General features: G+C 36.1%; 1 protein-coding gene across 2 annotated transcripts in view; it reads right to left on the bottom strand.

The window, feature by feature from the left end:
- HIBCH (3-hydroxyisobutyryl-CoA hydrolase) overlaps positions 1 to 16,542 on the bottom strand; it is a 76,134-nt gene that overhangs the window by 52,599 nt on the left and 6,993 nt on the right. For both annotated transcript variants that reach the window (XM_019740711.2, XM_074339398.1), the window contains exons 3-5: positions 6,864 to 7,004; positions 5,066 to 5,150; positions 1,624 to 1,704 (exon numbers count right to left, since the gene is read on the bottom strand). In XM_019740711.2, the coding sequence (XP_019596270.1) occupies positions 1,624 to 1,704; positions 5,066 to 5,150; positions 6,864 to 7,004 (307 nt within the window). The remainder of the gene's footprint in view (positions 1 to 1,623; positions 1,705 to 5,065; positions 5,151 to 6,863; positions 7,005 to 16,542) is intronic.

Genomic DNA, 16,542 nt, shown 5'->3' on the forward strand with positions numbered 1-16,542 from the left:
TAGAAAGTCCTAATGGGCAGTGCTGGTATACATTTTTAGAAAAAAACATTCTAAGTAAATTTGGTATGTAGAATTTTAGACTTAAAGAGGTGAGAGATGTCTATTCAATTTGGCTCACAGAGCTGGAGTGGAAAACAGCCTCTTTCCCCCACTCCTACTTTAAAGACATAGAAATTCTAGAAAAAAATAAAATTTAAATGCAATCCAAGTTCAAAGCCAAACATGGGAAATCCCCAGGTGCCAGAAACAAATAAGAAACTCAAAAGTCAATAAGTGAGTGGGAGCTACAGTCAAAGATTATGAGTGTGTGTATCTGTTTTCAGTTGGGAATAAATTCTGGGCCACATACCTTCTGCAATGAGATATGTGCGCAAAGCCTCATGCTAGGAAGAGCTATTCAATTTGTAAAACATGACTAGAAAAACTCTACTTACTGATCCAAGAACTCAATTAAGTTCCTGCCCAGGAGCGGAAAGTCAGAGAAAAGTAGATGCTCAAGCATTGGATAACAACCATGACCACTAAATTTCTAGAGAAACTTGCACATGGGTATTAAGGGGACATTTACCAGGGGTGCCAAAAAATATATACACATTTTAAGAGATGTTAACACTTTGGTCAACATGGCTGAAGCAGTAGTTCACCATAATCAGAAGTGTCTGGTTGCTGATGGTAACCACTTTGAGCACCACTTATAATTGCAGAAGTCGAATGTGACTTGTCGTCATCTTTTGTTATTGGTATATATTAATACAGTTTTTTCCTTTCTTAAAATGTGTATACATGTTTTTGGCACCCTCTGTGTAAAAGTGCAACAATCTGTATTAGTAAAAATTTGAAATGATCTAAAATATCTATTAATGTGGAATAATGTGAGATATATTCATAATATTGAATGCTATAGACCAGTTACAGTCCATGTTATTAAAAACAACTTAAGGAATAGATATACAGTAAAATATTTATGCAAATTTCAAAAGCACAAAATAATACTATTTTTGCTCATAAATATGTAGTAAAAATATAGAGTATGGTCTAGCGGGATACACGACAAATTAATGACAATGGTTGCTTCTGGAGAGAGAAATGGTACTGAGAAAAGCAACAAAATAGGCTGAACTGTCATTTTAAAACTTGTAGTCCATTTCTCTTATATAAATTTTAAAACATCACACAAAAGTCAAATTCTGATGTCTGTTCCTTCTGGGCTGGTGAGTACTCAAGTATTTATTATAGTATTCCCTGTAACTTAACATTTGAAACACATGCTTGATAAAAGTACTGCTTCAATTGTAATTCCTCAAGAATTACAAAATGATACTTCATTTTACAGAGAAAACTGAGACCCAAGTTTCTTGTTTTCCAAGAAAGCCATCCATACAATCAGAATCCACGTTTTCATACTGATTGCATGACAAATCGTAGTTAAGTATAGCCTACTAATATAAAAAGTGTGAACTGTTTGGGAATGAACAGTTAGAACAGTTTAATCAAATTTATTTATGCCTGGCACACAGTATATCCAAAAATTAACTGAGACTCTATTGATTCCATTTTTAATAAATTTGTACTGTGCTGCTTTTCTTGATTCCATTTTCAAAACTCTCAGCAGAGCACACATACCAATGGCATTATTTAGTATATATTCTTCTCTGAAGAACTCTTGAGCCAACTTCTGGTTTGCCTTTGCAGCTTCTGAAACCGCTACAAAGAAAAAAAGAAAAAAGAAGGAAGGATTACAAATTATTTTTTTTTAAAAGTGTTTTCCAGTCAATATAGTCAAATAAAATAAATTAAAAATGTTGTGATAGTAAGAGGGGAAAACTCTACAATGGTTAGTTAGTTGAAGCTGCCCATGCCACAGGCATCATAGTTAGCCAGATTCACAGTCCAATGTCAAAACTTCAAGGCAAAAATTCTTAAGAACTTCTTACAAAGTGTTACAGTTAAATTAGAAGTTATACATTGCTACAAAATGCATTTTCTTTTGACCGTTTTCTGTAGCACCTGAATAAACATTTGCTGGATAAACACTTCCTTTAGCAATATATCTTAACACAAAGTGTACAAGTTCGGACAATTAAGTTCGCAAACTCGTTGCAATGATGTTGCTAAACTTTTTTGATATCAGAGGGATTATTCAGTATGAATTTGTACCAACTGGACAAACAGTTAACCAAGCTTACTATTTGGAAGTGCTGAAAAGGCTGTGTGAAAAACTTAAAGACGACCTGAACTTGAAGCCAACAATTCATGGCTCTTGCATCACGACAAGGCACCAGCTCACACGGCACTGTCTGTGAGGGAGTTTTTAGCCAGCAAACAAATAATTGTACTGGAATACCCTCCCTACCCACCTAATCTGGCCCCCAATGACTTCTTTCTTTACCCGAAGATAAAGGAAATACTGAAAGGAAGACATTTTGATGATATTCAGGACATCCAGGGTAATACGATGACAGCTTTGATGGCCATTCCAGAAAAAAGAGTTCCAAAATTGCTTTGAAGGGTGCATTAGATGCTGGCATCGGTGCATAGCTTCCCAAGGGGAGTACTTCGTAGGTGACTAAAGTGATATTCAGCAATGAGGTATATAGCACTTTTTCTAGTATGAGTTCGTGAACTTAATTGTCCGACCTCATATTATACATACACATACAGAAATATATATATTCCATCGAGGTAATATTTCTGCCACATTCATTTCACTAAGGAATATTACTTGAGCATTTACTATGTAGGTATCATGTACTGTTTTAGGTGCTGTAGATAACAAGAGAGCAAATATATGATGGCTGCCCTGAAGTTCAGACTAATGAAAAAGACTCCTAAAATACAGTCCTTGTACTCTGCTCACTGTAAGACTGGGGTGCTGTGGGAATGGGAGCAGTAACTAAAAGAAGGCCTCTAAGAAGACATAAGTCTGAGCCAAGTTTGAACAATAGATAGGGATTTCCTGAAAAGTGAAAGGGGGAAAGTTTTGAGTAGATAAAGGAGTAAACTACAGAGGCACATAGGCAAGAAAGAATAAAATAAAAAAAATAAGTAGTTTTAAAAGACTGAAGGAAAAGGGTAAAAGGCGAAGCTAGAGAGGGTATAAATGGAAATATAACTTCTCAAGGATGTGGGTACAGCATACTACCGCCTGGCTTAATAAACAGGTGCTCAGTAAATATCTGAATGATAAATACTATCAAACAGTTTCATTTCTATTGCAATTTCCTATTATCCAAAGTTCACATCTACTATATTCTTACTCCAGTCAATGTCAAGACTACTATCAGACCTTTCTCTTCCACATATTGCAAGCTCCTATGCCTTTTCCTGTCTTAGGAGAATTATCTACTAAAATATACAAATTAAATGTATATTATATAATGTTTCTTCTTTTATGGGAGTTACATAAAAATTGTTGACTATTCATAGATATTTAGACTAACTCTAGCACTCTGATATGTCTTCCTTTAAAATGTTCCAAATGTTGCCTTCTTTTCCTGGTTTTTAAAAGAAAGATTTAATATCTAGTTTTGTCATTCTGTGGCTTTAACTGCTCCATGTCCCCCCAAACCCTCATCTACTGTCTTTTATTAAGTCCTTATCACTGCTTACCAATTCTAAAAGGAAAGGACTATACATTGTATTGCCTGTTGAATAAAGCTCTTTCATCTCAAAAATCTTCTTAGATTTCCTTGTGGTCTTATTCTAATCAACTAGTTCCATATAAAGTAAAATTAAATGACATTCATAATATCATTTAAAAACAAATTTTGGAGTGCCAACTTATCGTCTTAGACTATGATCTTTATAGAAACTAAATTTTCTGAAATTGAAAACTATTGCTTTATACACGTAAACTGGAATAATTCTAGAATTTGTAACTGTATTTCCAAACATCAATATAAAGTTAGGCATCTATGCAAAAATAGCTCACAGTCAGAAGCTAAAATCAATACATAAGGCTTTGTCCATCTGTAAATTGACAAGGTCATAGGCCCAACTCATAGGAAAAATTAATTCCAGGTTGAAAAACAAGTTTTAAAATATTCACAGTGTGGGCAAAATAATAAATTCAAACACAATTTAGTTAACCAATCAGTCTAAGATATTGAAAAATGTAAACTGCAATTTTAAGACTTAGTTACTTTAAATTAAATAGGTATTTGAAATTATGTCCTGAATCAAGCTTGTTTCTTCCTTTTCTAAATATAACGGTATACATAATCTTGTAAATTTAATAAATAGATCAACGCAAACAGTCTTAAAACAATAAAAATATACATATGAAAAAATATATACAATAAAATATATACAAAATGAAAAGAAGGAAAACCCATCCCTGGACCCTACCAATTCCTTAAGAAACAAAATACAAAACATAAGAAGTTGTCAGTATATATAAAATACTGACAACCAACAGTGATAACAGTAAGTACATGACTTTGATCTTGAAAACTAACATTTCTTCTCTTTTGTCTGTAATAGTTAAATGTATAAGACAGATTGACCTAAACAATTAGAAAGATGAGAATTAATCTTATTATTCATAAACACACATGAAAACATATTGACAATATAACAGGATAAATGCTATTAAGTACACCCAACTTTGGGATCATGAACAATGGAAAAGCATAGGCAAACTCATAGAAATATGGGAGAACATGTCATATTTGGAGAATGGAAAATCACTCAACATGGCCAGATTGTCAGATTATGTGACAAACGGAACTGCTTAATATCAGCTATTCTAAAATAGAAAGTGGACTCATGTACCAAACTGGACATTTTGTTTGGAATGATTCAGGGAGAAAGACAAGATATCTGAAGGGCATATGTGTGTTAAAAAAAAAAAAAATCGCTATTATCCTCATTTTTGCAACATTAACTGCGAAAGATACGTCTTTAAATTTTTCCTTTTCCTAAATTAACTACATAAGAATGTATTAACTTTAAAACAAACAGAAATCTAAAAAAGATAGCAAATTATGAAGTACTACGAAAATTTGCTAATACTTTATCAGTAATAGAAAAAAAGCATTTAGGTGAGAGCGAAATAAGTTTTTACCTCTGATATCACCCCCAGCACAAAAAGCCTTTCCACCAACTCCCTTTATAATGATCAGGAAAGTTTCAGGATCTTGTTCCCACTTCTAAAAAGATGGTATAAGTATATTATCAATACAAACTCATTAGAGATATATCCAAATGCACATATGTACATACAGATACGAGTACGTGTATAGATAGATTTAGTATAAGCTTAAGCTTTATAAATCATCCAGAAGAATGGATCCCAACTTCATTTTTTCTGACATAAATTAGAAGCTATTTCAACAAAGTTGCTAGATGAACATATTTTGTAATTCAAATTTCATCCTGGCATCTGAAATCTCTGCCATGACAACTTTTAGACCAAAGTCAAAAAATATAGGCTTAATAATACTACATGTTACATAAGCTTATAAACTTGGTGAACAAATCAATCCAAAGATTGTTGATAAACAGAGCAATAACCTTTCTACTGTAGTGACATACTGTCCTACTGACAAATTTGTAAGTAACAGAGTAAAAACACTTACATAGGTCAAATCTGGAATTGATTTGGGATTGATAAGGACAGCTAATAAGTAGGGTGAATCAAGAGAGAATATAAATTCAAAATACTAGAACAATGGATCAAATGAAAAATGAGAGACAGAAAAATTAACAGAGGGTCTATAAATTCTATACTTGAGAATAAAGGAAGAGATGTACCGTGTTTCCCTGAAAATAAGACCTAGCCGGACCATTAGCTGTAATGCATCTTTTGGAGCAAAACTAAATATAAGACCCGGTATTATATTATATTATATTATATTATATTATATTATATTATATTACATTACATTACATTACATTACATTATATTATACCTGGTCTTATAGTAAAATAACACCGGGTCTTATATTAATTTTTGCTCCAAAATACGCATTACATCTGACAGTTAGGCTAGGTCTTATTTTCGGGGAAACACGGAAGCTGGACAGACATGGTTCTCTAAAGGGTTAAATGCAATACTGGGCTACATTAATAGAAATATGGCATTCTCACGTGGAAGTTTCTACTTTCTTTCACTGTGGTCCAACTCTAATCTGGAACACTTGGCTTATTTTTCTGTATCACATTTAAGGACATATTATAAGGTGCTCCAAACAAAGTACAATGGAAAACAAACTCATCCAATGAAGAATTGAGGAACAGTTGACCAGGGAAAAACTAATGTTTGATTAACACCTATGTGGCTGACCATATTAGGTACACTGCTTTATCTTCACAACAATCCTATGAAATATTATCCCCATTTCACAGCTGAGGAAAGTGAGACACAAAGAGATTAACATTCCCAATCTATACAGTTAATAAATAGAAATCCAAGTTTCAAACACAAGCGGTCTGACTTTAAGTTACGCTTTTCCACTGCACTTTACTTAGAATAGAAGAGCTTATGAAAAGGCTGGCCAAGCAGTTAAAAAATAGTTGTCTTCAAACCAAAAAGCTGTCATGTGGAAGCAGATTAGATTTGTACGCTCATACCCCAAGAGGCAGAACCAGTAATACTGGTTAAAAGGTCAGAGAGAGAACAGCAGAGCACAAGGTGAACTCAGCTACGTAAAAATGGAAGGGGCTGTCTCGAGAGGCAATGAACTGTGTCACTAGTGGTGCTTCAGGATAACCACACAAGGAAATCACTGAAGACTCAAGAATCAATGGGGCTCAAGCGGTGATCTAAGAGATCCCAAGGACAATGGGAGAGAATGCCAGAAATGAACTACTGGATACAGTTTTAAAAGAATCCACATAATTGCTTTAAGAAAATTACAAACCTTTAGCTGTGGATAAATCTGCCGAACCATACTAAGATTCAGTGCATTTAGGAACTTTGGTCTGTTTAGTGTTATCACTCCTGCACAACCTTTCCTTTCCAATAGTACTTCTCCTGCTGCATCCGTGTGGTTGGACATTCTCTGTATAAACAAATAAAACTTTAGGATAAACTTCATTAAGTTTTTGTCACAAGCCAACATTAAAACATATACATCAAATACAAATCTGTCACACAATTTTAACGGTGACTAAACAGTAACTAAGTACATCTGACAAAGCTATTTAGATTGCATAGATGAACAATTCCAAAACAAACTATACATACCTTTAAACTCTTTTAATTTTTATTTGTAAGTGAACTAACTGAACTGATTTAAAATAGAATGCAGCCCTAGAATTACTTGGATTATAAAACACTCTTAAATCTTTTTTTTTTTTTTTTTTTTTTTTTTAATTAAATTTATTGCGGTGACAATTGTCAGTAAAATTACATAGATTTCAGGTGTACAATTCTGCATCACATCATCTATAAATCCCATTGTGTGTTCTTCACCCAGATTCAGTTCTCCTTCCATCACCATATATTCGATCCCCCCCATCCTCATATCCCACCCCCCACCCCCCACCCCCGTTACCCTCTTAAATCTTTTAATACATTACTGTATACCAAGCAATATGTAAGGTGCTTAGAAAGCAAAGATGAATAGATAGGGCAAATAATTCACTATAGAAGCTACTGACAACTTGAAAAAAAAAAAAAGGTGGTATTTGAGCTGTGCCTTCATGTATGCCAATAAAAAGGGGGGTGAGAATCCTATAGAGTAGTACATGCTAGAACAGAACAATATTTGTAAATATTAAGATATTAAACATGAGCAGAATAAAAACTGGCTGAAGAAAGAGGGATGGGAAAGTAGGAAGAATAAGTAGTCTGAGGCTAGCTTATAAAATGACAGGCCTTCTATTATATGGTGATGGAAAGAGAACTGATTCTGGGTGGTGAACACATAATGTGAGATATAGATAATGTGTTACAGAACTGTACACCTGAAATCTATGTAACTTTACTAATGATTATCACCCCAATAAACTTTAATTTAAAAAAAAAGAAGTTAAAACAAAAACAAAAAAACAGACTTACGTGCCATACAGTTGTGAAGAACTTGCCTATATTCTTATGGCCTCCACGCCATAATTTAATCATCAGATCTCACTGCTCATGTAATATACAGTACTAACGTAACACCTGGAGGGAACATGTTTTAAACTACATAGCAATTTCTCAGGTCTCTGCTATATACAGCTAACAAGGCACATGGCACCACCATGCTTAGTACATTCCTTTAAGGACAATGCTTAAACCACACCTGGGAACAACGTGCAATACAAAATTGAAAATCAGCTTAAACTAGAAAATTTTACCTGGAGAATGCGCATTAATTAAAACCTAATAAAACCCAGAAGTCCCTATTTTGACAGCATTAAACATCTTTACAAAATGTTTAAATCCTCCTTTATAAAATCATGTTGCATATTTAATGTTGGAGTTAATTTTTATTAAAATTCATTATCAGATAAAAATTTTAATTTATATTCACTTAAAGAGGTTACAGGAAGAGGACTGTTAAACAACAGAAAAGGTTGTATCTTTTCAATTCAAATTAAAACTTAACACTATAACTAAGATACAGTTTTTTAACCAAATTGACAAATATCAAAAAGTTTGATATCCTGTCATGTCTAAAATGTGAGGAAACAGACATACTGTGGGAACATAAGCTACCACAGAGCCTAGGAAAAATCTGACAACACATGCTGACACAGTAATTCTTGTTCCCAAAACTTACCCTACATATGTACTCACATACAGTCAAAATGAAACGCACAGAAGACAGTCACTGTAATGGCGAGACTGGACATAATCAGTGGAAGACTAGTTAAATTATAGCCACTCATACAAATGCGTGCTATGACACCTTTTCAAAAGAACAATACACTGTTATGGAACAATCTCAAGTGCAGAGAGTGTGTTTACTATGCTACCCACCCACCGTGTAGATGTATACAAATTTATATAAAGAGTGTATCTCTAGATGGATACACAAGACGTTACTAAAATGGTTGCTTCCGGGAAAGAGAACTGAGCATTTGAGAGACAGGAAAGGGAAGACTTTTTACTGTATGGTTTTTTGAACTTTTTGAATTTTGTACCATATGTTTTTACTACCTATTCAAAACAATATTTTAAAGAACTGTTTTAAGGCGCTATATTAGGTTTAAAAGATACTGAGCTATATGACAGAAAAGTATATTTTTCATTTCCTTAATTTATTGATACTAAAGAAAAATGTGTGGCAAAAGAAAACTATACACAAAAATCACAAAAGAACCCAGGCTTCCAATTGTTGTTTCATTTTCTGTAATGTTGAATATACACATGAACCAAGTTTACTGACCAGCTAAAGGAGAATAGCTCTAAATACAGATATAATCCAGGATACAGGGAACTAAAATTTATATCAACAAATACAACTGCAGCCACATAATGAACAACCTTTAAAAATGAAAGCATTTACAGAGGAAAGTGTAAATAGAAAGCAACTTGGCAATGTGTATGAAGAGTCTTTTAAATATTCTTACATTGAAGAAATAATTCTACTTTAGAAATTTATACTCAAGAAATAAGCGGAAATCTAGTGAAATATTTATATTACAGTATACTGTGTGTTAAAATATACACACAGGAAAAAATAGCTATACGTACATCTAATTATAAACAATGATTTGGGATCACCTTTTTACATATACTTTTTATATATACTTTTCAAATTTTCTACCTTAAGTATAATGAATATTTGGTTTACTCAAGAGTGTCTCAAAGAAAAGGAAAAAGGATGTTTTCCACAATTATTTATAATATCAAAAACACACAACACTTGATTTACGATGCTCATGATTTAATTTATGATACTTATATGTATAGTTATTGGCAAACATATTTGAATATTTAATGGTATACATAAAGTTTCATACTATGATGCTAATTGAAAAATAAGGGTCAAAAACAGCTAATATACACAAGATGAAAATCAGGGAGAAATATAGCAAAATGTTAAGTGATTAGACTTGGGTAGGATTATTGGTTATTTTCATTTTCTCCATTGTACTATGTGTAATTTCTAAATTCTTTACAGTGATCTTTCACAGAATTTTAAAATAATTTTAATGTTGTTTTTAAAATTACACAATCCACCAACCTTGGTCATTATACAATTTTTCAGAAATATAGTTTTGGAATATTGATTAGGTTTACAGTAAGTGTAGCAAAATATAACCTTTAAATGACTTGGGGAAAGGATTAACATTGCTAAGAAAATGAGGTTAAAAGTGAACACCCACTCATTAGTTCTGGATAATGTTTCTGGTCCCTGTTAAAATGGACAGCTAAAATATTATGAAAATTTCTCATTTCATAGAACTTAACAGATAAATTCTAGCTCAATCAATGGACATCTCTACACATGGGTAGTATCAGTTATGACTTTTTCAGTTACATAAATACAGGAAACATTTGAAAGACGCAGAAATGGTATTATCTATCTCAGTATCACTCAAATCCATTCCAAGTCTATAGGACCAAATCTGAAGCGCCCCATGTCCCATAGGTGCAGTGCCAGCCTAGGTAGTGCCATAAATTACAGCCAAAATGAAGCCTACAAGTAAGTAGTGTGCCAAGAAAAAAGTACAGCAAAGAGCCAGCCAGGGCCAGAGTGTGAGCTGTGGTCATTTCGTACTGTAAACACCTGGGAACGCTGCAACTGTATTTCCTGGAACTCCCTTCTCTGAATGGTTATGAGTTAGTTGATCAAAAGAGAAATTTTGAACTTTGGAAAGAGAAGTAGAACAGCAGCCATTACTCTGAAAGTGCTGACGAGTTCCAGCTTGTTGTTCCGCTTCCTGCCCCGGGATCAGTTCTTCTTCTTGCCAGCCCACCAGCAGACACAGCCTTCTGCAGACTTCACCATCCCTGGTTCTTCACAGTCCTACTCCAGCAGCTACAAGTGCTGGGCTTCCCAGAGTTGCTTCCAATAGTGCCCGTAGGTGAGTAGGATGGACGATGAGTAACTTTCCTGATCCTCCAACTCCTCTAGATCCAGCTTTCGCCAGTACTGTGGAAGATCTTATTCTCACAATATATCCTTTATTCCACAATACTGTTAAAGAAAAATAATTTTCCCTCTACCCTTCTAGGTTCTTGGGTGAGATCCCTTGTAATAAAAAGATTAATCAGATTAACAGGAGAAAAACAAATTTAATTTTGTATGTATAGGGGCCACACAAAGATATGAGACCCAAAGGCAGTCAGGCAATTGAAGCTTACATACCATCCTGAGCTAAAGAAAGGGATAGGGCTCTAGGACTCCAAAGGGGAGGAAAGAAATTCACCAGAAGATGAGAAGAGCAATGTTTGGTAAACAAATGCAAGCCCTGTCACACAGATAAGTCTCTCAAATGGGAAAACCTACCTGTGGTAATAGCTCTCTTCCTGGTATAGACCCCTTTCTAATTTCTTTTAGGTAGTTAGGGGGAGGTAAAAAGATTTTCCTGAATCAAATAGGTCTTGATTGCCTTCAGCTCAAAATAATACACATGGCACATTTTGGGTGGCATATTCTGCTCCCCTTCAATACTCATAGTGGTTCTACTTCCCTGATTAAACCCTAACTCATATAGGAGGACAGATGATAGACTAAAAAAGCTAAATGTTTCAGATACCAACATCACTTAAAATTTTTAAATGATACAGAAAAAAGTTATCGTGTTATACAAACATGTTACAGACAAGTACACGCACACACCTTGGAGATACAGCAGGTTCGGTTCCAGACCACCACAATAAAGGGAATATCACAGTACAGCGAGTCAGACAGATTGTTTGATTTCCCGGTGCACATAAAAGTTACATATATTTACACTGTATTGTAGCCCATTAAGTGTGCAATAGCATTATGTCTAAAAAAAGTTTATACTTAATTTGAAGACTTTATTGCTAAAAAATGCTACCCATCAACTCAGCCTTCAACAAGTAGTTATCCTTTTGCTGGTGGGGGCTCGTGCCTCAGTGTTGATGGCCACTGATCAGGGTGGTGGCTGCTGAAGGTTAGGGTGGCTGTGGCAATTTCTTAAAATAGGACAACAATGAAGTTTGCCACATCGAATGACTCTTCCTTTCATGAACGATCGCTCTGTAGCATATGATGCTGTTTGACAGCATTTTATCTACAGGACTTCTTTCAAAATTGCAGTCAATCCTCTCAAACCCTGCTGCCACTTTATCAATTAAGTTTATGTAATACTCGAAATCCTTTGTTGTCATTTCAAGAATCTTCGCAGCATCCCCACCGAAGTAGATTCCATCTCAAGAAGCCACTTTCTTTGCTCATCCATAAGAAACAACCCTCATCCATTCAAGTTTTATGAGGTTACAGCAATTCAGTCACATCTTCAGGCTCTACTTCTAGTTCTCTTGCTATTTCCACCACATCTGCAATTACTTCCTCCACTGAAGTCTTGAACTGCTCAAAGTCATGTGGGTTGGAATCAACTTCATCCAAACTCCTGCTAATGTTGATATTTTGACCTCTTCCCATGAATCACAAATGTTAATGGCAACTAGAACGGTGAATCTTTTCCAAAAGGTTTTCAATATACTTTGCCCAGATCCATCCGATGAATCACTATCTATGGCAACTATAGCTTTATGAAATGTATTTCTTAAATAATAAGACTTCAAAATTGAAATTACTCCTTGATCTATGAAATGCAGAATGGATATTGTGTTAGCAGGCAGGAAAACAACATTAATCTCATTGCACACCTCCATCAGAGCTCTTGGGTGACCAGGTGCATTGTCAATGAGCAGTAATATTTTAAAAGGAATCCTTTCTTCTGAGAAGTAGGTCTCAACAGTGGGCTTAAAATATTCAGTAAATCGTGTTGTAAACAGATGTGCTGTCATCCAGGCTTTGTTGTTCCATTTATAGAACACAGGCAGAGTAGATTTAGCATAATTCTTAGGGCCCTAGGATTTTTGGAATGGTAAATAGTACTGGCTTCAACATAAAGTCACCAGCTACATTAGTCCCTAACAAGAGAGTCAGCCTGTCTTCTGAGGCTTTGAAGCCAGACAGTGACTTCTCCCCTCTAGCTATGAAACTCTTAGATAACATCTTCCAATACAGTATAAGGCTATTTCATCTACATTGAAAATCTCTTGTTTAGTGTAACCAACTTCATTAATTATCTTAGCTAGATCTTCCAGATAACTTGCTGCTTCACCTTGTACTTTTATGTTATGGAGACGGCTTCTTTCCTTAAACCTCATGAACCAACTTCTGCTAGCTTCAAACTTTTCTTCTGCAGCTTCTTCACCTTTCTAGGCCTTCACAGAACTGAAGACAATTAGAGCCTTGCATTGGTTAGACTTTGGGTTAAGGGGATATTGTGGCTGGTTTGATCTTCTATCTAGACCATTAAAACTTTTTCCATATCAGTGATAAGGCTGTGTCAGTTTCTTATCACTAAGTGTTCACTGGAGTAGCACTTTTAATCGCCTTCAAGAACTTTTCCTTCACATTCACCCCTTGGGCTGTTTGGCACAAGAGGCCTAGCTTTTGGCCTGTCTCGGCTTTCACCAGGCCTTCCTCACTGAGCTTAATCATTTTTAGCTTTTAATTCAAAGTGAGAGATGTGCGACTCTTCCTTCCATTTGAACATTTAGAGGCCACTGTAGGGTTATTAACCTGCCTAATTTCAATATTGTTGTGCCTCAGGGAATAGGGAGGCGGAAGAAAAGGGAAAGAGAGTAGGAACGGCCAGTTGGTGGAGCAGTCAGAACACACAACATTTATCAAGTTCTCCACCTTATATGGGTGCACTTCATGGTGCCCCCAAACAATTACAATGGTAACATCAAAGATCATGGATCACAGATCACCATTAACAAATATAATAACAAAAAGTTGGAAATAGTGCGAGAATTACCCAAATGTGACACAGAGACACGAAGTGAACAAATGCTGCTGGAAAAAAATGGCGCTGATGGACTTGCTCAACGCAGAATTGCTATAAACCTTAAATTTGTAAAAAAAATGTAATATCTTGTAATATCTGTGAAGCACAGTAAAGCGAAGCTCAAAAAAACGAGGTATGTCTGTGTTAATAAACTTTGATCTCTCTCCACACATTTCTTTTTTACTTGAACCAAGTCAGATTTGTCAGCCAAAAACAAAAAAGTTTCATGACTGTTTTCACTGAACAACTTTACATAAATTATCACCTAATACTAAAGGCTCTATTTAAAACTCTATTATTTAGTCTCAGCTCAGAGATGTTGAAAGCTGAGAAGACGCTCCTCCTGACTTTATACAAAAAAAGGAAGGAAGGAAGGAAGGAAGGAAGGAAGGAAGGAAGGAAGGAAGGAAGGAAGGAAGGGAAAGAAAGAAAAAGAAAAAAATGCTGAAAAGACGGTAATGACTTTTGGTGAACTCAATCAGAAAACTGTCACACAGCAAACAGCGCTCATAAAATCTGCAGAGAGACATGTGCCTTCAGAGAGACAAAGGACCAGAGTATTTACATACCCAGGCGGAAGCCTTCAGGAAGATTAACTAGAGTTTTTAATGACTCGCTAGAGAGCAATGTGGGCAAATGTGATAGTATGAAGCTCCTGGGAGTCCCAGTCATGGAAAGTTCCCACCCTGGCTGCCTTTTCCTCCCGAAATCTAATCAGGCTCTCCCAGGGAACAGCGGCAAAAGCTCCCTGCGTGGTGCTGGCTGGGAGAGGGAAACTGCAGCCACAGCTAAATCCTTTTCCCTCATTTTCCATACAGAACGAAAGGCTAAATCTGCAGGGAAGGAAGGAAGGGTTTCAAGCTGGCAGCGCAGGGCTCTGGGTGAGTCCCACGCTGCAGTGGAGGCAGGCAGTGGAGGCCTACAAAACAAAAGCCTCCGTCTCATCTCACTCTGTATGCTCCAGAGGCCCAGGACTTATTCCAAGTAAATGCCTGCTACACAGGATTTTCTTATCACAGGAGTTAACCACATGGCACCCCTAACTCAACTTGTTAAAAAAAAAATTTTTTTTCCAATAAATCTACCCAACAAATCTGTCTCCCTGCCCTGTTCACTTCTCATAATTGCCTACAGCGCTGCCGTCAGTGGCATTTTCCCATCTGGCATGAAATAAAAAGGCTTCTCCCTCTCTCTATGGGCTCTTAGGAGGGTCACAGGACTGCGTGGGGTGCAGCCTCTCTGTCTCTGATGCACGTGGAAAAGCCAACCTCGTGGCCTAGAACCATTCAGCCTACAGACCCTGCGAAGTCTGGTTACCTTCTTCTCTCACTGCGGCCTATGCCCCAGGACACGATAGCCCCTGGGGGGCAGAATCTGTCATGTCCATTCCACCTGTGTGCATGTCGAAATATGAATCACTGACATTGTTCGGAGTTCTTTTCCCAGGAAACTACTCCACTCCCATGTATATCAGCTGACTGACATTAATAAGGGTAAGGAGGGATAGGCCAATCTTCATTTGTGGAGTCTGGGTCAGTCAAATGCTTTAACACGTCCCCACCAAACCATGAATATTTGCACTAGTTAGGATAAAGACAAGAAAAGCTTCAAGTACATTCAAGTCATATTTTGCCCCCAAAAGCATTTACTAAAAACTAACTACAAACTTTTAGTTTTGAAGTTTCAGAACTGCAGATAACAGATTTGTAGAATCTCCTCCGCAGGACTATAAAGAGAATCAACTTAGCTAATACAGATCAAGTCCTTAGAATAGCACCTGCAATACAATTAAGTACAATATCAGAGTGACTTGTCATTTTTATCTGCAAGATACTTGTCGGGCTGTATGAGGCTATATAAGGGCTGCTGTAACAAAAATACCACAGACTGGGTGGTTTACACAACAAAACATTTACTTCTCAGAGTTCTAGAGGTTGGAAAATCTAAAATAAAGGCTCCTGTAGATTCGGTGTCTGGTGAGGTCCCATTTCCCGGTTCGTAGATGGCTGTCCTCACACTGTGTCCTCCTTCACCAGGCGGAGGAGGTGAGGACGCGCCCTAGACTCTGTTTCATAAGGGCACTGATACCACTCATGAGAGCCCCACCCTCCTGACCTAATCACCTCCCAAAGTCCCCACCTCCAACTACCATCACTTCGGGGATAGATTTCAACATGAAATTTGGGGTGACACAAACATTCAGTCTATAGCAGAGAGATAAAAAATGAATAAAAATTATTTCTTCCCTGCTATGTGATAAACTAGGACATCTAAGCTCTGACCGGGAACTATTAGTACAATAGTAGCTAACGTGTATAAAATTATTATTACATGCCAAAAGTTACGCTAGATTACCTATTACTCATAAGCACTCTAAGGTGGACACCATCTCCACATTTTATATACTTGTATGTCAAAAAGGAGGCTGACAGAACCAAGTAATTTGCCAAGTAGTAGACCCGTTATTTAAACCCAGGCATTCCAATATGAAGATCCAAACTCTTATTCATAACCTTATGTCACCTCCTACAAGTTATATTTGTCAAGTCTTGACACTATAAAATTAGGAACCATGGTATACCAAGGTCAACATTTGCCAGTATT

Source organism: Rhinolophus sinicus, linkage group LG01 (genome assembly GCF_036562045.2).
Source record: "Rhinolophus sinicus isolate RSC01 linkage group LG01, ASM3656204v1, whole genome shotgun sequence".
In the NCBI taxonomy this organism is placed as follows: Eukaryota; Metazoa; Chordata; class Mammalia; order Chiroptera; family Rhinolophidae; genus Rhinolophus; species Rhinolophus sinicus.